This window comes from Gigantopelta aegis, chromosome 8 (genome assembly GCF_016097555.1).
Source record: "Gigantopelta aegis isolate Gae_Host chromosome 8, Gae_host_genome, whole genome shotgun sequence".
Taxonomy (NCBI): Eukaryota; Metazoa; Mollusca; class Gastropoda; order Neomphalida; family Peltospiridae; genus Gigantopelta; species Gigantopelta aegis.
Genome location: NC_054706.1, coordinates 80,902,605 through 80,928,475, shown reverse-complemented (window position 1 = coordinate 80,928,475; position 25,871 = coordinate 80,902,605). Strand labels below are relative to the sequence as shown.

The 25,871-nt window shown below is 36.1% G+C and overlaps 1 protein-coding gene across 1 annotated transcript in view; it reads left to right on the top strand.

Annotated features, from left to right (window-relative positions):
• The window catches only part of LOC121378759 (serine/threonine-protein kinase/endoribonuclease IRE1-like), a 120,212-nt gene that overhangs the window by 87,162 nt on the left and 7,179 nt on the right, over nucleotides 1-25,871 (top strand). The window contains exons 16-20 of the mRNA XM_041507061.1: nucleotides 5,715-5,874; nucleotides 8,032-8,225; nucleotides 8,524-8,665; nucleotides 10,137-10,261; nucleotides 23,741-23,864. Of these exons, the coding sequence (XP_041362995.1) occupies nucleotides 5,715-5,874; nucleotides 8,032-8,225; nucleotides 8,524-8,665; nucleotides 10,137-10,261; nucleotides 23,741-23,864 (745 nt within the window). The remainder of the gene's footprint in view (nucleotides 1-5,714; nucleotides 5,875-8,031; nucleotides 8,226-8,523; nucleotides 8,666-10,136; nucleotides 10,262-23,740; nucleotides 23,865-25,871) is intronic.

Sequence of the window (25,871 nt, the reverse complement as noted above, 5' to 3'; positions counted from 1 at the left end):
ATCTGCTATTTCTGTATGGTGAGAATATTTAACATCTAGATGTCATCCGCTATTTCTGTATGGTGAGAAGATTAAACACCCAAATGTTATTCTCTATTTCTGTATGGTGAGAATATTTAACATCCAAACATGATCCGCTATTTCTGTATGGTGAGAATATTTAACATCCAAACGAGATCCGCTATTACTGTATGGTGAGAATATTTAACAACCAAACATGATCCGCTATTTCTGTATGGTGAGAATATTTAATATCCAAACATGATCCGCTATTACTGTATGGTAAGAATATTTAACATCCAAACATGATCCGCTATTACTGTATGGTGAGAATATTTAACATCTAGATGTCATCAGCTATTTCTGTATGGTGAGAATATTTAACATCTAGATGTCATCCGCTATTACTGTATGATAGGAATATTTAACATCCAAACATGATCCGCTATTTCTGTATGGTGAGAATATTTAACATCTAGATGTCATCCGCTATTACTGTATGGTGAGAATATTTAACATCCAAACATGATCCGCTATTACTGTATGGTGAGAATATTTAACATCCAAACATGATCCGCTATTACTGTATGGTGAGAATATTTAACATCTAGATGTCATCCGCTATTACTGTATGATAGGAATATTTAACATCCAAACATGATCCGCTATTTCTGTACGGTGAGAATATTTAACATCTAGATGTCATCCGCTATTACTGTATGGTGAGAATATTTAACATCCAAACATGATCCGCTATTACTGAATGGTGAGAATATTTAACATCCAAACATGATCCGCTATTACTGTATGGTGGGAATATTTAACATCCAAATGTTATTCTCTATTTCTATATTGTGAGAATATTTAACATCCAAATGCCATCCTCTATTTCTGTATGGTGAGAATATTTAACATCCAAACATGATCCGCTATTACTGTATGGTGAGAATATTTAACATCCAAACATGATCCGCTATTTCTGTATGGTGAGAATATTTAACATCCAAACATGATCCGCTATTACTGTATGGTAAGAATATTTAACATCCAAACATGATCCGCTATTACTGTATGGTGAGAATATTTAACATCTAGATGTCATCAGCTATCTCTGTATGGTGAGAATATTTAACATCTAGATGTCATCCGCTATTTCTGTATGGTGAGAATATTTAACATCTAGATGTCATCCGCTATTACTGTATGGTAGGAATATTTAACATCCAAACATGATCCGCTATTTCTGTATGGTGAGAATATTTAACATCTAGATGTCATCCGCTATTACTGTATGGTGAGAATATTTAACATCCAAACATGATCCGCTATTACTGTATGGTGAGAATATTTAACATCCAAACATGATCCGCTATTACTGTATGGTGAGAATATTTAACATCCAAACATGATCCGCTATTACTGTATGGTGGGAATATTTAACATCTAAATGTCATCCGCTATTTCTGTATGGTGAAAAGATTAAATACCCAAATGTTATTCTCTATTTCTGTATGGTGAGAATATTAAAAATCCAAACATGATCCGCTATTTCTGCATGTTGAGAATATTGAACATCCAAACATTGGCCTCTATTTCTGTATGGTGAGAATATTTAACGTCCAAATGTTATCCGCTATTTCTGCATGGTAAGAATATTAAACATCCAGCTATTTCTGTTTGCTATTATCCTGTGATGGTAAGAATGGGAAATTCCACAAGGCTTGCTGAGCAGAATTTCTCATTCGGCCTGAACAGGATAAAGCTGATATCCTACATCATTAACTAGTTATTATCTTTATCCTGCAGACCATAACAATTAAATGGAAAAGCTATTATTTTTGTTATTTTAGCTACATTGTACGATGACCTAGAGGTCAAATAAGCAATTTTTTAATGTAGCTATGCGTATGAAGTCACATGAGTATGAGTTCAAACCAAGTCATAACCGTTTGATACTGTTTTAATCAGTTGTCATAATCAGCCAATAGAAACAGTGGTTGCAGGATAAAAGAGCCTTTGCTGTTGGTTAGTGGGATGTCCCCATGCTAGATGAACTGTTTAAGTCACTTGTGTTGGACATCTAACAGTCATAGTTTAAACAGCTGACATGTCATCTCACTAGATGGACTATTTAAATCACTTGTGTTGGACATCTAACAGTCATAGTTTAAACAGCTGACATGTCATCTCACTAGATGGACTATTTAAATCACTTGTGTTGGACATCAAACAGCCATAGTTTCAACAGCTGACATGTCATCTCACTAGATGGACTATTTAAATCACTTGTGTTGGACATCAAACAGTCATAGTTTAAATAGCTAACATGTCCCCTCACTAGATGAACTGTTTAAATCACTTGTGTTGGACATCAAACAACCATAGTTTAAACAGCTGACATGTCCCCTCACTAGATGAACTGTTTAAATCACTTGTGTTGGACATCAAACAGCCATAGTTTAAACAGCTGACATGTCCTCTCACTAGATGGACTATTTAAATCACTTGTGTTGGACATCAAACAGTCATAGTTTAAACAGCTAACATGTCCCCTCACTAGATGAACTATTTAAATCACTTGTGTTGGACATCAAACAACCATAGTTTAAACAGCTGACATGTCCTCTCACTAGATGAACTGTTTAAATCACTTGTGTTGGACATCAAACAGCCATAGTTTAAACAGCTGACATGTCCTCTCACTAGATGAACTGTTTAAATCACTTGTGTTGGACATCAAAACAGCCATAGTTTAAAACAGCTGACATGTCCTGTCACTAGATGAACTGTTTAAATCACATGTGTTGGACATCAAACAACAGTTTAAACAGCTGACATGTCATCTCACTAGATGGACTATTTAAATCACTTGTGTTGGACATCAAACAGCCATAGTTTCAACAGCTGACATGTCATCTCACTAGATGGACTATTTAAATCACTTGTGTTGGACATCAAACAGTCATAGTTTAAACAGCTAACATGTCCCCTCACTAGATGAACTGTTTAAATCACTTGTGTTGGACATCAAACAACCATAGTTTAAACAGCTGACATGTCCCCTCACTAGATGAACTGTTTAAATCACTTGTGTTGGACATCAAACAGCCATAGTTTAAACAGCTGACATGTCCTCTCACTAGATGGACTATTTAAATCACTTGTGTTGGACATCAAACAGTCATAGTTTAAACAGCTAACATGTCCCCTCACTAGATGAACTATTTAAATCACTTGTGTTGGACATCAAACAACCATAGTTTAAACAGCTGACATGTCCTCTCACTAGATGAACTGTTTAAATCACTTGTGTTGGACATCAAACAGCCATAGTTTAAACAGCTGACATGTCCTCTCACTAGATGAACTGTTTAAATCACTTGTGTTGGACATCAAAACAGCCATAGTTTAAAACAGCTGACATGTCCTGTCACTAGATGAACTGTTTAAATCACATGTGTTGGACATCAAACAACAGTTTAAACAGCTGACATGTCCTCTCACTAGATGAACTGTTTAAATCACATGTGTTGGACATCAAAACAGCCATAGTTTAAACAGCTGACATGTCTTCTCACTAGATGAACTGTTTAAATCAGCTGTGTTGGACATCTAACAGTCATAGTTTAAACAGCTAACATGTCCCCTCACTAGATGAACTGTTTAAATCACCTGTGTTGGACATCAAACAACCATAGTTTAAACAGCTGACATGTCCTCTCACTAGATGAAGTAAAGTAAAGTTTGTTTTATTTAACGACGCCGCTAGAGCACGTTGATTTTTTATCTTATCATCGGCTATTGGACGTCAAACATATGGTCATTCTGACACTGTTTTTAGAGGAAACCCGCTGTCGCCACATAGGCTACTCTTTTTACGACAGGCAGCAAGGGATCTTTTATTTGCGCTTCCCACAGGCAGGATAGCACAAACCATGGCCTTTGTTGAACCAGTTATGGATCACTGGTCGGTGCAAGTGGTTTACACCTACCCATTGAGCCTTGCGGAGCACTCACTCAGGGTTTGGAGTCGGTATCTGGATTAAAAATCCCATGCCTCGACTGGGATCCGAACCCAGTACCTACCAGCCTGTAGACCGATGGCGTGCCACGACGCCACCGAGGCCGGTCTCACTAGATGAACTGTTTAAATCACCTGTGTTGGACATCAAACAGCCATAGTTTAAACAGCTGACATGTCCTCTCACTAGATGAACTGTTTAAATCACGTGTGTTGGACATCAAAACAGCCATAGTTTAAACAGCTGACATGTCTTCTCACTAGATGAACTGTTTAAATCACCTGTGTTGGACATCAAACAGTCATAGTTTAAACAGCTGACATGTCCTGTCACTAGATGAACTGTTTAAATCACCTGTGTTGGACATCAAACAGCCATAGTTTAAACAGCTGACATGTCCTGTCACTAGATGAACTGTTTAAATCACCTGTGTTGGACATCAAACAGCCATAGTTTAAACAGCTAACATGTCCCCTCACTAGATGAACTGTTTAAATCACGTGTGTTGGACATCAAACAGTCATAGTTTAAACAGCTGACATGTCCTGTCACTAGATGAACTGTTTAAATCACATGTGTTGGATATCAAACAACAGTTTAAACAGCTGACATGCCCTCTCACTAGATGAACTGTTTAAATCACTTGTGTTGGACATCAAACAGCCATAGTTTAAACAGCTGACATGTCTTCTCACTAGATGAACTGTTTAAATCACTTGTGTTGGACATCAAACAGCCATAGTTTAAACAGCTGACATGTCTTCTCACTAGATGAACTGTTTAAATCACTTGTGTTGGACATCAAACAGCCATAGTTTAAACAGCTGACATGTCTTCTCACTAGATGAACTGTTTAAATCACCTGTGTTGGACATCAAACAGCCATAGTTTAAACAGCTGACATGTCCTCTCACTAGATGAACTGTTTAAATCACGTGTGTTGGACATCAAAACAGCCATAGTTTAAACAGCTGACATGTCTTCTCACTAGATGAACTGTTTAAATCACCTGTGTTGGACATCAAACAGTCATAGTTTAAACAGCTGACATGTCCTGTCACTAGATGAACTGTTTAAATCACCTGTGTTGGACATCAAACAGCCATAGTTTAAACAGCTGACATGTCCTGTCACTAGATGAACTGTTTAAATCACCTGTGTTGGACATCAAACAGCCATAGTTTAAACAGCTAACATGTCCCCTCACTAGATGAACTGTTTAAATCACGTGTGTTGGACATCAAACAGTCATAGTTTAAACAGCTGACATGTCCTGTCACTAGATGAACTGTTTAAATCACATGTGTTGGATATCAAACAACAGTTTAAACAGCTGACATGCCCTCTCACTAGATGAACTGTTTAAATCACTTGTGTTGGACATCAAACAGCCATAGTTTAAACAGCTGACATGTCTTCTCACTAGATGAACTGTTTAAATCACTTGTGTTGGACATCAAACAGTCATAGTTTAAACAGCTAACATGTCCCCTCACTAGATGAACTGTTTAAATCACGTGTGTTGGACATCAAACAGCCATAGATGGATTATTTTAAATCACATCAAACAGGGATAGTTAAACAGCTAAGATGCCATTGAATATATTTTGTTTTCCTTTTGTTGTTTGTTTTCACTATGTTCTACAAGAAGCTGGCACATCTAATTTATGGTGTTTGATGTTTCTCATTTAGGAGGCAGACTCCCAGTTCCGCTACATTGCCCTCGAGCTGTGTGTGTCCACTGTCCAGGACTATGTTGAGGGCAGATGTCCATTCAGCTCCCAGCTTGTCGCAGTAACTGTTTTGCAGCAGGCTATTTCAGGACTCAGTCATCTTCACTCGCTCGACATCGGTACGTACTATTCCTTTACATCATATATTTAACATTATTGCTTTACATCGTATATTTAACAAAGTTAAAGTTTGTTTTATTTAACAACACCACTAGAGGTCATTGTTTAATTAATCATCGGCTATTGGATGTCAAACATTTAGTAATTGTGACACATAGTTGTGAGAGAGGAAACCTGCTACTACATTTTTCAATTAGTAGCAAGGGATCTTTTATATTCACCATCCTACAGACAGTATATACCATGGCCTTTGATATACCAGTCGTGGTGCATCACCGACAGGGATCGATCCCAAACTGACCGCGCATCAAGTGAGTGCTTTACCACTGGGTTACATCCCGCCCCTTTTTTTTCTTTACATGCTATGTTTAACACTTTTCCTTTATATGCTATATTTAACACTATTCCTTTACATGCTATGTTTAACACTATTCCTTTACATGCTATGTTTAACACTATTCCTTTACATGCTATGTTTAACACTATTCCTTTACATGCTATGTTTAACACTATTCCTTTACATGCTATGTTTAACACTATTCCTTTATATGCTATATTTAACACTATTCCTTTACATGCTATATTTAAAGGGACATTCCTGAGTTTGCTGCATTGTAAGATGTTTCTGACTAATAAAGTATTTCTACAATTAAACTTACATATTAAATATATTTTCTTGTTTAGAATATCAGTGTCTGTATATTCAATGTGTTTCTGTTCATCTTAATATTTGTAAGAAGCCCAAACTGGATTTTGTCTTCAAATAATTTCGTACGTATGAAAAAATATCTTTTAGGAAATAAAATGAAATTTAACCCAGTACAACTATTAGAACGATCAGAAACACATTTAATATACAGCCACTATTATTTTATGCAGAAAAATATATTTGATATGTAATTACAATCGTTAAAAAGTCTCTGTTAGTCGATAACATCTTAAAAATTGCAGCAAACTCAGGAATGTCCCTTTAACACTATTTCTTTACATGCTATATTTAACACTATTCCTTTACATACTATATTTAACACTATTCATTTACATACTATATTTAACACTATTCATTTACATACTATATTTAACAATATTCCTTTTCATGCTATATTTAACAATATTCCTTTTCATGCTATATTTAACACTATTTCTTTACATGCTATATTTAACACTATTTCTTTACATGCTATATTTAACACTATTTCTTTTCATGCTATATTTAACACTATTTCTTTACATGCTATAATTAACACTAATTCTTTACATACTATTTTTAACACTATTCATTTACATGCTATATTTAACACTAATCCTTAGCATGCTATAATTAACACTAATTCATTACATGCTATATTTAAGACTATTTCTTTACATGCTATATTTAAGACTAATCTTTTATATGCTATATTTAACAGTAATCCTTTACATTTTATATTTGACACTTGTCCTGTACATGATATATAATATAACACAAATCCTTTACATGCTATATTTAACACTAATCTTTTACTTGCTAAATTTAACACTAATCCTTTACATGCTATATTTAACACTAATCTTTTACTTGCTAAATTTAACACTAATCCTTTACATGCTATATTTAACACTAATCTTTTACTTGCTAAATTTAACACTAATCCTTTACATGCTATATTTAACACTAATCTTTTACTTGCTAAATTTAACTATTTTGACAATGTTTAGAGTATTTTTAAAGGAAAGTTGGAATTGCAGTGCATGCACCATGATGTGAAGCCACACAATATTCTGATATCACAGTTTGTTATTGCAGTCCACTGTTATGTGAAGCCTTATTGCAGTCCACTGTTATGTGAAGCCGCACAATGTTTTGATATTACAGTTAGTTATTACAGTGCACTGTGATGTGAAGCCGCACAGTGTTCTGATATCACAGTTATTAGTATGATGTGACGCCACACAATGTTCTGATATCAAAGTTTATTATTAGTGTTATGTGAAGCCACACAATGGTCTGATATTACAGTTAGTTATTACAGTGTACCGTGATGTGAAGCCGCACAGTGTTCTGATATCACAGTTATTAGTGTGATGTGGCGCCACACAATGTTCTGATATCAAAGTTTATTATTAGTGTTATGTGAAGCCACACAATGGTCTGATATCACAGTTTGTTATTACAGTGCACCGTGATGTGAAGCCACACAATGTTCTGATATCACAGCCAAACTCGAGAGGTGAGGTGCGGGCGATGATCTCAGACTTCGGTCTTTGTAAGAAGCTGGCCGCTGGCCGACTCTCATTTTCACGCCGGTCTGGGGCAGCCGGAACTGAGGGGTGGATTGCACCCGAGATGCTGGATGAGGAAAAGAGAACCGTGAGTTAAAATTTGTACATTATAACCTAGTAACAAAAAATATTTATATACATATCTATCAATCTTCCCATCCATCCATCCATCCATTCATCCATCCATTCATCCATCCAACCATCCATTCATCCATCCAACCATCCATTCATCCATCCATGTCATTTTACTGACAAAGAATTATGTTTCTGTCATTGTTTGTAAATCAGGGTCATTGCTTGTAAGTGAGACTTCATGAAGGAAAATCAATTGTTTTTACATGGGACCCAGGCACCTTGCTTTAACCATGCTTGTTACTTTGTTTCAGACTTGTGCAGTGGACATATTTTCTGCGGGGTGTGTGTTTTACTTTGTGGTGACGAAAGGCAAACATCCATATGGAGACTCACTGAAAAGACAGGCGAATATTCTGGGTGGGGAGCACTCACTGTGTCATCTCGATGGAAACGGTCAGTTTGTGTAGACACACTAACATTGTGGTCAGTTTGTGTAGACACACTAACATTGTGGTCAGTTTGTGTAGACACACTTACATTCTGGGTGGGGAGCACTCGCTCCATCATCTCGACGGAAACGGTCAGTTTGTGTAGACACACTAACATTCTGGGTGGGGAGTACTCGCTCCATCATCTTGACGGAAACGGTCAGTTTGTGTAGACACTGTAACATTCTGGGTGGGGAGTACTCACTCCATCATCTCGACGGAAATGGTCAGTTTGTGTAGACACACTAACATTGTGGTCAGTTTGTGTAGACAACTAACATTCTGGGTGGGAAGTACTCACTCTATCATCTCGACGGAAATGGTCAGTTTGTGTAGACACACTAACATTGTGGTCAGTTTGTGTAGACGCACTAACATTGTTGTCAGTTTGTGTAGACACATTAACATTGTGGTCAGTTTGTGTAGACACACTAACATTGTGGTTAGTTTGTGTAGACACACTAACATTCTGGGTGGGGAGCACTCACTCCATCATCTCGACAGAAATGGTCAGTTTGTGTAGACGCACTAATATTGTGGTCAGTTTGTGTAGACACTAACATTGTGGTCAGTTTGTGTAGACACACTAACATTGTGGTCAGTTTGTGTAGACACATAAACATTGTCATCAGTTTGTGTAGATGCACTAACATTGTGGTCAGTTTGTGTGGACACACTAACATTGTGTGTCAGTTTGTGTAGACGCACTAACATTGTGGTCTGTTTGTGTAGACACACTAACATTTTCATCAGTTTGTGTAGACGCACTAACATTGTGGTCAGTTTGTGTGGACACACTAACATTGTGTGTCAATTTGTGTAGACGCACTAACATTGTGGTCAGTTTGTGTGGACACACTAACATTGTGTGTCAATTTGTGTAGACACACTAACATTGTGGTCAGTTTGTGTAGACACACTAACATTTGCGTCAGTTTGTGTAGACACACTTAACATTGTGGTCAGTTTGTGTAGACGCACAAACATTGTCGTCAGTTTGTGTAGACGCACAAACCTTGTCGTCAGTTTGTGTAGACGCACTGACATTTTGGGTGAGGAGTACTTGCTCTATTATCTCGACGGAAATGGTCAGTTTAAATAGTTTTTTTATTTTATGGTACTTTTCATTACATAGGTTTAGTACATGTGGGTTATGATAGACATCTTGTTATAAACTTTTATATTATGTATTGGAATTGTGCTGAAAATGGCCAGTGATAAATGTTGGAGATACATTATAGTGGACGTTATTAATGATGCTAGTATTGTATTGTTGCAGATGTTGTTTCTCGACACTTAATTGTTTTGTATTGTTGCAGATGTTGTTTCTCGACACTTAATTGTTTTGTATTGTTGCAGATGTTGTTTCGACACTTAATTGTTTTGTACTGCTCAGATGTTGTATCTCGACACTTAATTGTTTTGTATTGTTGCAGATGTTGTTTCTCGGTCGTTGATTGAGAAGATGATCTCGTTTGAGCCTGAATGTCGGCCAACATCACAAGCTGTTTTGAGACATCCATTCTTTTGGAGTAAAGAAAGACAGCTGCAGTTCTTTCAGGTGTGTTACCATGGCAACATTGTTATTGCTATGCTGTGATTGGTGTAGGGTATGCTTGAATGACTCATTGTTTAAAAAACAACAATAGGTGCTCACATTCATGCAAGCAAGTAAGTCACTGGAGTGGAAGTATGTCATTGGAGTGGGAGTATATCACTGGAGTGGGAGTACGTCACTGGAGTGGGAGTACGTCACTGGAGTGGGAGTAAGTCACTGGAGTGGGAGTGTATCACTGGAGTGGGAGTATATCACTGCAGTGGGAGTAAGTCACTGGAGTAGGAGTGGGAGTAAGTCGCTGGAGTGGAAGTGAGAGTATATCACTGGAGTGGGAGTATGTCATTGGAATGGGAGTATGTCACTGGAATGGGAGTAAGTCACTGGAGTGGGAGTGTATCACTGGAGTGGGAGTATATCACTGCAGTGGGAGTAAGTCACTGGAGTGGGAGTATGTCACTGGAGTGGGAGTAAGTCGTGGGAATGGGAGTATGTCACTGGAGTGGGAGTATGTCACTGGAGTGGGAGTGGGAGTATGTCACTGGAGTGGGAGTGGAAGTATGTCACTGGAGTGGGAGAAGGAGTATGTCACGCTTGAGGGTATGTCACTGGAGTAGGAGTGGGAGTATGTCACTGGAGTGGGAATGGGAGTAAGTCACTGGAGTGGGAGTAAGTCATTGGAGTGGGAGTATGTCACTGGAGTGGGAGTAAGTCACTGGAGTGGGAGTGGGAGTATGTCACTGGAGTGGGGAGTGGGAGTATATCACTTGAGTGAGAATGGGAGTAAGTCACTGGAGTGGGAGTATGTCACTGGAGTGGGAGTAAGTCACTGGAATAGGAGTGGGAGTAAGTCATTGGAGTGGGCGTATGTCACTGGAATGGGAGTAAGTCACTGGAGTGGGAGTGGGAGTATGTCACTGGAGTGGGGAGTGGGAGTATATCACTGGAGTGAGAATGGGAGTAAGTCACTGGAGTGGGAGTATGTTCGTGTAATGTGGTAACCTGACTGAATGCTTGCAATGTGACAACCTCCTAGTAACCTGACTGAATGCTTGCAATGTGACAACCATCTGGTAACCTGACTGAATGCTTGCAATGTGACAACCTCCTAGTAACCTGACTGAATGCTTGCAATGTGACAACCTCCTGGTAACCTGACTGAATGCTTGCAATGTGACAACCTGGTAACCTGACTGAATGCTTGCACCATGACAACCTCCTGGTAACCTGACTGAATGCTTGCAATGTGACAACCTCCTGGTAACCTGACTGAATGCTTGCAATGTGACAACCAGGTAACCTGACTGAATGCTTGCACCGTGACAACCTTCTAGTAACCTGACTGAATGCTTGCCATATGACAACCTCCTAGTAACCTGACTGAATGCTTGCAATGTGACAACAACCTAGTAACCTGACTGAATGCTTGCAATGTGACAACCTCCTGGTAACCTGACTGAATGCTTGCACCATGACAACCTCCTGGTAACCTGACTGAATGCTTGCAATGTGACAACCTCCTGGTAACCTGACTGAATGCTTGCAATGTGACAACATCCTGGTAACCTGACTGAATGCTTGCAGTGTGACAACCAGGTAACCTGACTGAATGCTTGCACTGTGACAACCTCCTGGTAACCTGACTAAATGCTTGCAATATGACAACCTCCTAGTAACCTGACTGAATGCTTGCAATGTGACAACAACCTAGTAACCTGACTGAATGCTTGCAATGTAACAACCTCCTGGTAACCTGACTGAATGCTTGCACCATGACAACCTCCTGGTAACCTGACTGAATGCTTGCAATGTGACAACCTCCTGGTAACCTGACTAAATGCTTGCAATATGACAACCTCCTAGTAACCTGACTGAATGCTTGCAATGTGACAACCTCCTAGTAATAGTCCATGGGCCAGATACCGAAACCCTCTCCTCCCCCCCTTAGGGATTTTTGGAGACAAGTATTTTTAGATACCTCATTATATATGAATTTAATATCTGCTTGTCTGCAGCAAAAATGTTGGTGGATTAAAAAAATATCGCCATTTGAATGGGGATACCGTGTCCCCAAAACACTATATTGAAAAATTAAATATAGTGATAAAATTGTCATCCATATAAATTTTTAACAGATATAAGGCCAAAATGAATGATATTCATCCTATACTAGATGTTAATAGAAACAAACTAATTAACAATGCAATATGTGGTATGAATGATGATATACTCATCGGCAAAAGTTAAGCAATGCCTGAAATGCATTATTTTCTATAATTACACATATTTTGTGCTGCTTGAACCTTTTACTATTAAAAATTGCACTGTATTTAATATATTGAGGCAGCATTATTCAAATATGGTTCAGTATATCTGCCTATACTATACTCAACAAAATTAATTAAGGTCCAATAGATATTTTAGCATTTTCCTTTAAATATGGGGGAAAATACAACTTCTTCCATTGAAATTTGTCAGCATTGTGGCATATTCTTGAACTTAATGACTTAAATAACAATTTTGAGGGAACACAATAACAAAAAACATTCTGAACAAATATGTAACAAATACTTGCCTAATGCTCATTTCAATATTTTTCATAAGTATGTGAAATACCCAGTGTTTTTTATGTGTATAACCAGTAAAAGTTTACTGAAACAATATATAGAAGCCATATATATGACCAAAACATGCTAAAATAATATGACAGTAACAAAGAATTATATTATAATATAAGAAAGTTTACTAGCTCTTAATTAATTTTGTTGAGTATACATGTATGTGCATCAATATTATGAATATGTCCTTCTTTACTAAACACCAGTGTTAAAAATTTAAAGCATCAGTTTTGTGTACCTACCATAATTTCTTTTGCATTACATGTACATGTCATCTATCTCACAAAAGTTCATCTTATACTAGTCTGTGCTTGTAATATTTTTAGATTTGCCTTTATATTTACATTGTGCTTAACTTATGCTCAGGTGTATATAATTAGTTTCTACATCAAATATTGTCTAGGAAAGTTTTGACTTCCTTTCATATTCCTTTGCATTTTCATGCAATTAAAATATGTCTGTCATGTTCACAATTTCTGGTATTCTCCTTCTCCAGACTCTGCTCTGGTTCCTCCATCAATATGTCCATCAGCGCTCATAGTATAATATCACTATTTCATCTCTAGTGTTCCTTCTAAAATTTCTCAACCATATGACAATTTGGTTGAGGAATAGCCTGGACTGCCTGGCATGACTGATACCAAATGACAACTTGGCAATTTGTTCTCTTTATGTGCATTGTCAGAGCATTCTCAGTGAATACATACATGTAGAGTAGAGTGAAGAAGGCTGATTTACACTCTACTGTAGTTCAATATTATCATCCTTGGTTTGGCAACAAACGTTTCCAGATATTTCTCAAGTCATGATGTTTTTGTATGTTATTCGCACCTGCACTCCCATAGAGAAGGTATATGAAATGATCTGCTTCTTAAATATATGAACATCAATTTTTGCTGAACTTCATGAGCTAACAACATTTCAAGGAAGTCTTGGTATTGCTTGAGAATATTCAAAACCTCCAGTTTTCCATTCTGCATAAAAGCGCTGTTGGTAATATAGCCAGTAATGGCAAGCACAGCTGGAATTGCTAGTTGGTGTCTTCCCTGCATCCTTAATGATGCTGTGCACATCTATAAGATGCCTCTTGTTGCCAAGTTGAGTGTATAAAAATTTTCGTATCTGGGATGGTGAACTGGCAGCAATGTACAGACATTGAAGTATAATCTTTGTTTCTGCATCTTCTTGTGTACTTTACAACACCCCCAGACATGGTTTGCATTTGAAACATGTACTTTGTCTCACAAATAGAACCCTCTTCCCAAGAAGCTGAGGGCAGAGCTTTCCTTTTTTTCATTTAAAAGGTCTTCCAGTCTCTTAAGACCTTTGTAGGGATTTCTTGATCAAGTGTGGCTTGGAAGAACCCCTTTCACATGAGAAATTTAGTGCCAAACCACGAATGCTGTTATTATGCTACTGTGGATTAGTTGCAAACCTTCCATCCAGTAAATATTCCCTGAAAATATGCTGTACCAATAGAGCAAATTGGAAGAGAGCAAATTGCCATGGTCTCATATTAGTCATATCACAAAGTCCAGGGTATTCCTCAACCACATAGAAATGGCTGAGAAATGTCCAAAGAAATACTGAAGCTGAATTGGATGGTTTGTGATCTGATAATGCAAGAGCTGTTGACATATTGAGGGAGGAACAAGAGCAAAGGCCCAGAGGAAAAATAAAAAATTACAAATATTGTGAACATAATAGACATTATATTTGAGTCAGATGATAAGACTGAAATAGGAAAGAAAGTCAAGTAGTAGATATGCCTGATGACTATATCTGATGTCAATTATATAAACCTAAGCATAAATTAAGCACAATTTAAATACAAATATGTTTTTAAAAATAGTACAAGCTTCTGTGAGATAGATGAATTGTAAATGTTTTAACACACATGCTGAGGAAAGGTACTTATAATTGGCTGGTACTAAGAACAGAGAGACATCTTCATAAATTTGTGAACATTGTATATAAACTCCATATACTCAACCACATTTGAATAATGAAGCCTCAATATGTTAAAAAAAAGCCAGGTATATTTGGGGTTTTTAATAATGAAAGCTTAAGGCAATCCTAAGTGTGTATATACATAGAAATTAATATGTTGCTTACTAGTAACTTATTTTGAGAAGTATATAATTATTCATACCTCATATTATATTGTTTTGTAATTGTTATTAACATCTACTTTATAGAATAAAAGAAAGGATGTAGAAATAGAAAATTGTAAACGTCACATATATCATATTTGGGTCACATAAAAAGATTGAGAATTGGGAATGAAAGTTACATTTTTATAGTGCTAGATATTTGCCTGATGACAATATTCTATGTAGATATCAATTATATACACCAAAACATAAGTTAAGCATAATATAAATAGAACTGCAATTCTAAAATATTACAAAAAGCAACAACAAAAACTAGCTATTGTAAGATGAACTGTTGTGAGATAGATAAATTGTATATGTAATGCAGACTTGCCTAGAATGGTATGTAAATTCACTTTTTATGTTTGTAAGACTTGTGTGTAATATAAAAATATTCAAAATATCCATGTAAATGGTTTAAACAGCATGTACTGCACCATATTTAAGTAATGCTGCCCTCAGATATTAAATACAATACAATAATAAAAGGATCACAATGTTTTAGGTACGGTATGTATATATACACATGTACATAGAGAATAACGTATATCGGGAACTGTGTAACTTTTGCTAGTGAGTATACCCCTGGTACTATATCCATACCACATATATTGCATTGCTTTGTGGTTTGTTATGAACATGTAATTTAGCATGACTAGCATTCATAATTTGGTCTTAAACCTGTTCAAAATATGTATGCATGTTAACTTCAACATTGCCATGCAGTTTTTTCATATACTATGTTTGTAATACTCAGGACATTTCAAATTAATTGACTCACTATACTTAGTCAGATGCCAAAAATGTATTAGTTTTTGGTGGAATGCATTCACCAGTAACCCAGCTTTAAAGTAAAGGCAGTGATACAGTTCAGAATTATTTTCAAATATTTTTGAAAATTATGTGGAACATTCACCTTGATCAGAAATTTGCCCTGTTAAAAATAAATAGGGTGCTTACATTCAAACGTGCCCTACAGGCACACCCACCAACAGATTGCCTGCAGACAAGCTGATTTGAATATGTCTATGGATAGGCTTCAAAGTTATACTCATCTTGAAAAATCCCTAGGGGGGGCAGGGGGGTTATAGTGGGCTCACGGTTTATAATCTGACTGAATGCTTGCAATGTGACAACCTCCTAGTAACCTGACTGAATGCTTGCAATGTGACAACCTCCTAGTAACCTGACTAAATGCTTGCAATATGACAACCTCCTGGTAACCTGACTGAATGCTTCCAATGTGACAGCCTCCTGGTAACCTGACTGAATACTTGCACCGTATCAACATCCTAGTAACCTGACTGAATGCTTGCAATGTGACAACCTTCTAGTAACCTGACTGAATGCTTGCAATGTGACAACCTCCTGGTAACCTGACTGAATGTTTGCACCATGACAACCTCCTAGTAACCTGACTGAATGCTTGCAATATGACAACCTCCTAGTAACCTGACTGAATGCTTGCACCGTGACAACCTCCTAGTAACCTGACTGAATGCTTGCAATGTGACAACCTTCTAGTAACCTGACTGAATGCTTGCACCGTGACAACCTTCTAGTAACCTGACTGAATGCTTGCACCGTGACAACCTTCTAGTAACCTGACTGAATGCTTGCAATGTGACAACCTCCTAGTAACCTGAATGAATGCTTGCAATGTGACAACCTCCTAGTAACCTGACTGAATGCTTGCAATGTGACAACCTCCTAGTAACCTGACTGAATGCTTGCACCGTGACAACCTTCTAGTAACCTGACTGAATGCTTGCAATGTGACAACCTCCTGCTAACCTGACTGAATGCTTGCAATGTGACAACCTGGTAACCTGACTGAATGCTTGCACTGTGACAACCTCCTGGTAACCCGACTGGATGCTTGCAATACTAAAACAAAAATATACATTTGGAGGGATTCCTTTTTTCGTTTTGTGGTGGCCATGCTACTTTCACTTTATTGATGGTCCTTCTGTACTACAGTGATGTTCCAAATGTTTGTTTTTTAAAGCTCATTATTCGATGTTAGTATTTTTTAACTTTTGTGACACTTTTGGATTTCTGTTTACATTAAAATTGTTTTCAACATTTGTAAAATTATAGGCAATCCGATAGTATGTCTACATATATTCCTTTAAGAGAAAATAGCAGCAAATAATTTAGCCATCCCCAGTGGTCCATGCACATTTCTTTAAAACTTATGGTTCGACTCCATAGTGAGTAAATCTGTGTGGTCTTTAACCATATGTCTGACGCCATAAAACCGTAAATAAACCATTTCTTTCTTTCTTTTTCCATAGTGAGTATTTATGGTATGGCATTGTCCGTCCGTCTGTACGTACATCTTGTCTGTTAACTTTGTCTTGTCCAGACCATATCTTGCATACAGGCAAACAACCTGGGATGGCAGTGTGTTGCGTACTATTAGTAGGTCACTGTGACCTATTTTTCACAGCCTACTGCACATAACAGTAAATCCTTGTCTGGACCATATCTTGCATACAGATGAGTATAGGACCATTAAACCTCACATGTAGGAACAACTTGGGATGGCGATGTGTCGCATACTACTACTAGGTCACTGTGACAACTTGGGATGGCGGTCTACTGCACATAACCGTAAATCCTTTTTTGGACCATATCTTGCATACAAATGTATACAGAACCATCAAACCTCACATGTAGGAACAACTTGGGATGTTGATGTGTTGTGTTCTATTATTAGGTCACTGTGACCTACTTTTCATGGTATACTCCACAACAGTAAATCCTTATCTGGACCATATCTTACATACAGATGCATACAGGACCATCAAACCTCACATGTAGGAATAATTAATTTGGGATGACTTGTGTCACTTTGACTTACTTTTCACAGTCTACTGCACATAACAGTAAATCCTTGTCTGGACCATATCTTGCATACAGGACCATCAAACCACATGTAGGAACAACTTGTGAACTGTTTGGTCCAAAACAAACTGTTCATCCATCCCACTGAAAAAATTTCTTATAATTATAATTGAATCATACCCATAACATATTTCATTAACCTTTAGACTACTGGATTAATTTTTAACAAAAACCACGTTGAGTGGGTACAAGTTTATAATTTTTACTCACATATATTCACTTAAATGTTTTATAAATACATGAAATAAAGTTCATATATGAATTGGTAAGTATTTTTTTCGAAAAACCTGCGTTTACTTACGGGCATTTGTGGCCAGCTGTCCAGTATTTATGTCCATTATTCCCGAAAACTGGTTTTCTGACCAGAATGTTTTTTTTAATCCGAACTACGATTCATATTGCAATATTTGGTGATTTTCGTTGTTGGTAAAACGATCACATTTATTATCAAATTAGCTGTCACAATCAGCTATCAATCCCTGAAAATGACTGCGACGTGCCGCCATTGTTGTCAAGCGAAAATACTTGCCGAAAACCGCTTTTTCAACTCAAAATTTCAAGGTATTTTCAATTGAAAAAATCAAAACAAAAGCCACCATTTTGAAAAAAAGTCTTTTTTCTTTTATTATATTTCTGTTTCTGGTGAGTGTCGTGTGCAAAATGGCAGGAAATATGAATTGGGGAATGCACTGTATACAGTATACAGTATGTCGACTGACGTGACGTCGGGCGAGATATCTCGCCTGCAGTACTCAGAAGGTTAATATAGATATGGTTTTCCATCCAGCTCCTGATGGGCATATCATGTACCTCACCGGTACTCATGTTCATACTATAAAATTTACTTAATTAGTTATTTATTTCTGAGCCAATTGATTTGTGAATTGCACACAAAAATAGTTTTTTTGTGTGTGTTATTTCCAAAACACTTTTACTTTTCTTCTTATGTCAAACCAAACTGAAATTATATACAAAAACCAGTTTTGTAGGTGATGGGACAGACTATAGTATACATACTCAAAGGCAAAAGTTATTGTGACATGGATTGTTTGGAGTAATAAATTTGTGAATGGATTTATGGATGTAACCCAGAGAAAATTTGCATGAAACAGCTCAAAGAAATGCAGCCAAGCAGTTGTTGCCATGGTTTCATGCTTTGTGCAAGAAACATGGAATAATCAGGAGAAATGCTGTCCAGTGTTCACCATAAAAGGCCAGACATTTAGTCACAAATCATTGCCACTCTGTGCAGCCTTTAGAAGTCCAGAAGTCAGAAAAACACCATTAGTGAACTGTTTGATGCAATTTTGTCATCCCACGCCTCAGTGAAAATGACAGATGGCTAGTCATAGGGATGCTTGAATCTGGGACCTCGCAGCGTGACGTCACACATCAATTCGACGTCCACAGAAACACCATATGGCACTTATGGCAACAATATCAACAAACCAACCAGGTCAGGTATCGTCCCCGTAGCGGCCAACCACCCGTGACAACCCCTCACTAAGACACATGGATCCGAACCACGCATCTGTGAAACAGGTTCCAGCCAGCAACACCCACAGCCCGTACCACCCCTTTCTCCAGCGTTTAGTGGCCTCAATGAGACGACGGTGCCAGGCCTGTATCAATGCTCAAGGTGGACACACTTGCTACTGACTGTGTGAACTTTCACTCTGGACCCCCTCTAGTGATGTGGCTCATTTGCATATGGCAGGTGTCCCCTTTTCATGGACTATTGCTCGTTTCCATACCTTCGGACATTTCACTTTCCATGTTATAACATTTCATACACGGCAGTAAAAACTTATCATCAATTATCTTTGTCTTTTACATGCTGTCTAAACCCTATATTATATATACTATAGCTGATTGGCTGTAACGCTAAAACTAATAAATATTGTTTTTTAGTTGGTGGTATTTTCATTTAATTCGGGCACAAATTAGCCTGCCCTTCTCCCTCTCCCACCCCTACAAAACAAAACGGGATCCCGTACGCTTATGATTAGTACATCAGGCCTGTACGGTACCAATTGGTGTGGATGCGTCGGGGGGTATACACACCCTCACCGCGAGGTCCAATTTTTTTTTCCACGCAACAGTTATCGACCGTTTTTTAGAACATCCACACGGTCCTTTTTCGTGTTACGCAACACCCCCAAAAAATCATGCGGTAACTATATGGACCTATATAAAATGTGAAAATTACAGTAGGATAATGGTTTGCAATAGATTCAGAGTAAGTAATCGCGTTTTTTGTTTTTTTAAATATGGTGATAACTAAATTTTTTAAAATAACAATTAAAAAGTAAAAAAGTCCACAGACTTTATCAGGGCGGACACTGTTGTGTAGGCAACGACCCGAAACATTGTTTTTGTCTCAAAAATCGTTAAACAAATTATTTAATGCAAATAAAATGTATTCAGATGTAATGATCACAAATCATAAAACGATCCTATATTGTTGATAAAAATATCAAAGACAAATCGCAAAAACTTCAGTGTAGTTGACCTATATTATCGATGCTTGACCCAGATACAATACTTTGCGGTACCAACTGCCAGTGATTTCTTCTTCTTTCACTCCCTCAATAAACATGTCAGAAGAAGTTGCACAAATATAAATTGATGATTCCGATAATAATGTTTTCATCATTTATTGTGACACCTATTGCGGTAGGGAGCACATTTCCTACGTCCGCTCGGACTACTGTGAGTCACGTATAGACCTTTCACGTTTTTGACTTCTCAAAAATGTCTTAATCAGTTTGTGCCACACATAAACACATTCTGACCTCCCTCTCCATGGGCCTAAGCGACAGGGCCCAAAATGAAAAAAAATAATAAAGCGGCATAGGCCTAAGCGTACGGGCTCTCATTTTTGTTGGGGATGCAGGCAGATTTCTGCCAGAGTTGAACGAAAATCCCTGAATCTGGATAACAACAATTATTCATATTAGCTTATATAGAACTTGAATATCCGTGACTCATTTCCTTGTGAATTTGGTTATTCTACCCCTCACCTAAGGGTGGGGCACAAACATGGGAAAATTAAGCCAATTGTCTTGTCCAGGAATACCATAAAAATATCAATTTTGCGAATTGCGTTAATATCGTGTCCCCCGTCCCCCGTCCCCCGTCCCCTCAGGTAGAAGACAAATTCATTAAACTATCTATCATATAGACAAATGCATTTAAACTATTATGTCTTCAGAAATACTAGACCATTTCAACCAAATTTATTTGGTAGTTGCTCTCACCCATGGAAAACCCAAAACCATGAATTTGGTCATTTTAATCCCCCTAGGAAAATGGGTGCCCCGCACTCCATGTGTTTTGTAGTTGTGGTCAGCAATTTACTCAGGTGACCGTTTAGATCTATTTTGTATCATGCATAAGTGTTCAACACTGGATACACATTATGTATACGGTACATATTTAATTAGGGCTCACATGTTGATGTTTGTTTCTTTCGGTTTAAAACATTGTGTGAAGCACTATTGCAAGTATCTTGTGACCCAATAAATTACTGAAATGCATAAAATCCTTTTTACTATTTCTATTATTCTAATATCAGTGTCCAGGGTTTCTGCACCCTAAAATCTTGGGAATTAATGGATATGTTTTAATAATTTTGAGAACGATTATAGTAAGATAGCTGCTGCTTAAAGTTTGTACATGAAATGCAGTGTCCAATTTCAAAAGATTCCAAACCCCATAACCACCTAGTAGCGGCAGTTATGATATGGATTATTGATTACTGGTGTCCTTTACTTTTGACCTTATGACCTAAAAGTTGCATGCACACAGCAAATAGTTTCCAGTTTTACATACCTTACCATGGTAACCATAATTTTGCATTGGTTACCATGGTAACAGTTTCGATCTGGGTATCATGGTAACATAGTTTTGAACTGGTTACTATGGTAACAGAATTAATAAGCTTCATATATCTTTTATACAGCCATAGTACAATTATGTCACTATGCATTGGGGTTTTTCTCAGTCCTTTTTTTTTTTTTTTTTTTTTTTTTTTTAAATTTCTCTGTTTTGCATTGGTTACCATGGTAACAGAATTCACAATTTTCACCCTTTTTTTGTAAACAGCTGGAAGCTTATTATTACATCATTATACAGTGATTTGTATTCAAATAAATTCATTTAAAACATTTCATATGGGAAACGGTTCCTCTTTTTGCATTGGTTACCATGGTAACAGAATTAATAATGTTCATTTGAAAATGACAGGAAGTGAAAGGGCATATACCTTTTTTAAAATCTTGTGTCATTTGTCAAAGATATATAAAGTAATAGAGATAGTATGCATATTTTTAGTTTCTAGGTAATGTTGGACACAATGTCCACAAGTTACAAAAATGTGTTGATGGTAGTATGTGCATTTGACCCTATTATTCAAAAACAAAATTGCCTGTCTACTTAATTCTTTTTCTAAATTGAGTAGTATGGTCAATAGATCACATCATAGACTTAAATTAAAAGCAAAATATTAGTTTTAAATTAAAGTTTTCATAATTATTAATGAAAAAATGGTATATTGAAAGTTGCAGCTGTTGTCATGGTAACATAAATAATATAACTGACTATAAAATGTTAGTGTTACATAGGTGGATATTCTTAGTATATATGTGTGTAATTTCATACTGAAATGTCAATTGATTTTAATAATATTACCAGAAATGTATAATAGTTAATGTTGGACATTATGTTCATAATTTACAAAAAATGTGTTGATAGCCAAATGTGCATCTGACCCTATGTTTCAGAAAAACCTTGGTTGTCGACTTAATTTTTTTTTTATATCAAGCAGTATGGTTAATAAATCACAGCATAGACTTAAATTAAAAGAAAAATATTAGTTTTTAATTAAAGTTTTCATAATTATTAATGAAAATATGGTATATTGAAATTTGCAGCTGTTGCCATGGTAACATAAATAATATAACTGACAACAAAATGCTATAATTTCATAGGTGGATTTCCTTTGTATATGTGTGTGTACTTTCATGTTGAAATATCAACAGGTTTTAATAATATTACTAGAAATGTATAATAGTTAATGTTGGACATTATCTTCATAATTTACAAAAAAGCGTTGATGACAGTATGTGCATTGCACCTTATTCTGAAAAAAATGGCAATCTACTTAATTTTTTCTTTAAATCAATCACAATGCTTAATAAATCACAGCATACACTTAAATTAAAAGAAAAATGGTAGTGTTTTCTTCATGTTTTCTTAATTATTAATGAAAAAATTGTATATAGAAATGTGCAGCCGTTGCCATGGTAACATAAATAAAATAACCATCTCCAAAATGCTATCATTACGTAGGTGGATCATTAGTGTATATATGGGTGTAATTTCATGTTAAAATGTCCATGGATTTTAATAAAATTACTAGAAATGTAGAACAGGTGAAAATTCTTTAAATTTAGCAAAAAGAATGCGGCAGGATAAGGGTTAATATAATGTTTTATTGTGTTGCAGGACGTCAGTGACCGTATTGTAATTAATATAATGTTTATTGTTGCAGGACGTCGGTGACAATATTGATAATTATTATAATGTTTTATTGTGTTGCAGGACGTCAGTGACCATATTGATAATTAATATGTTTTATTGTGTTGCAGGACGTCAGTGACTGTATTGAGAAGGAGTATAATAATGTTTTATTGTGTTGCAGGACATCAGTGACCATATTGATAATTAATATAATGTTTTATTGTGTTGCAGGACGTACATGACCGTATTGAGGAGTATAATAATGTTTTATTGTGTTGCAGGACGTCAGTGACCGTATTGAGAAGGAGACTGAAGACAGTCTGGTAGTTCAGAGACTCGAGTATCTGGGCTTGAGAATCATCGAATGTGACTGGAGGAGAAACATCACAGAGGAACTTCAGAATGGTACGTACTGTCCTGACATTTTGGACTGGATCACTTTATGATCAGGTTATCTTCAAAATAATAAATAATTAGTGTCTTGATATTTTAATTTAGTCCTAACAAATAAAACGAAAAGTAAAAGAAAATCACTACTAGTCATAGCAGCATTATCAACACCCCATTTTGTAACATCAGCAGTGCTTCTAGATTATGGTAGGGCCACTCTGATGGCTAGTGATATTCAATGTTGGGCTAGTAAATAACTACTATTGCCATGCCCAACAGCTAGTGAAATTTTTTGTCAAATGTTGCAGTTTGTCTATTTTGTAAATATGAATATCCTGCCCCCACCATAGTGAAAAATATGTTGTAGTGTTTAAAAACTAGGCTCTATCACTTTAATAAACTCACAATGCCACATCCCCATTTTGTAACACCATATCCTAATGCAAAATACAAACAACTACAGTTTTAATAAAGTCATAATCTCACCTCCTTATCATGTAAACACGGTTACAGCAGGGCTTGAACTCGGGAACAAAATTGCTGTGAATGAAACGGCCGACCGACAGCAATTGAAAGCTTGCCCACGGCATTTGAAAAAACAAACACTTTTGCAGCAAATAAATAAGACTGAAAGGTTATTTTGGTGTATGTAGACATATTTTAAATGTACTAATATTATATACTGGCTGCTAATGTATACCAGGTGTAAACATTTTGCTATCATTGAGGAGCTTTACTGACGGCACAATGCTCCCAAACTACAGCAATTTATATCTCAATGACAGCAATTGCCATCGGTGCCTGCGTTAAGTTCGAGCCCTGTTACAACAGATATTGTGATTTTACTTTAAATTATTAACATGATTACAGTATGCTGTTATTTTATTTTAAATTATAAATATGGTTACAGCAGATATTGTTTTATTTTAAATTATAAATATGGTTACAGCAGATATTGTTTTATTTTAAATTATAAATATGGTTACAGCAGATATTGTGATTTTACTTTAAATTATAAATATGGTTACAGCAGATATTGTTGTTTTATTTTAAATTATAAATACGGTTACAACAGATATTTTTTTTTATAAGAATTGTTTCTCATTTTTTAGGAATTTATCGATGTATAAAAGTCACAAATGGTATAAAATCGCTTCGCTACGCTACGCGATTTTATACTACATTTGTGACTTTTATACATCGATAAATTCCTAAAAAATGAGAAACAATTCTTATAATTACAAACAGTACAAGAAGTGTACCTTAAAACACTCAAAAATAATTTCTTTCGTTCTTACCGTCAACCATGTTCTGTAAATAAGCTTAGGAATACATGTATGCATACTATTGGAAATTGTCCGTCTAATAATAAAAATAAGTATTGAATCAACAAAAACAGTGTATATATCTTTATTTTAACTTATATATATAACATGAATATCTCATCCAGTTTCCCTTATTTTTTTAATCGAGAAAATAGGTCACTTCCTTGTTCTATTTTTAAAACGATCACCGAACTGGGTCATTGGGCTTCTCGCCCATCCAGCTAAAAATAGTTCCAATCAATCTTCGTCTTCCGTGATGACGTATTTTTAAGAGTTTATGGAAGGAAAACGCTTGGTTTTTTAGTGACGTCAGCCAATCAGAATACAGTAAATCGTATAAATTCGGAAAGTTTGTAATTATTTTAAATTATAAATATGGTTACAGCAGATATTATGATTTTACTTTAAATTATAAATATGGTTACAGCAGATATTGTGATTTTATTTTAAATTATAAATATGGTTACAACAGATATTGTTTTATTTTAAATTATAAATATGGTTGCAACAGACATTGTTGTTTTATTTTTAAATTATAAACACGGTTACAGCAGATATTTTTGTTTAATTTAAATTATAAACATGGTTATAACAGACATCACATTTTACTTGTGGAGGTATTTCATTTACTATTTACCCTGTTATGTTTTGGTGTTTTCTTACTGTTTGTTTATTGTTATGTTTTGGTGTTTTCTTA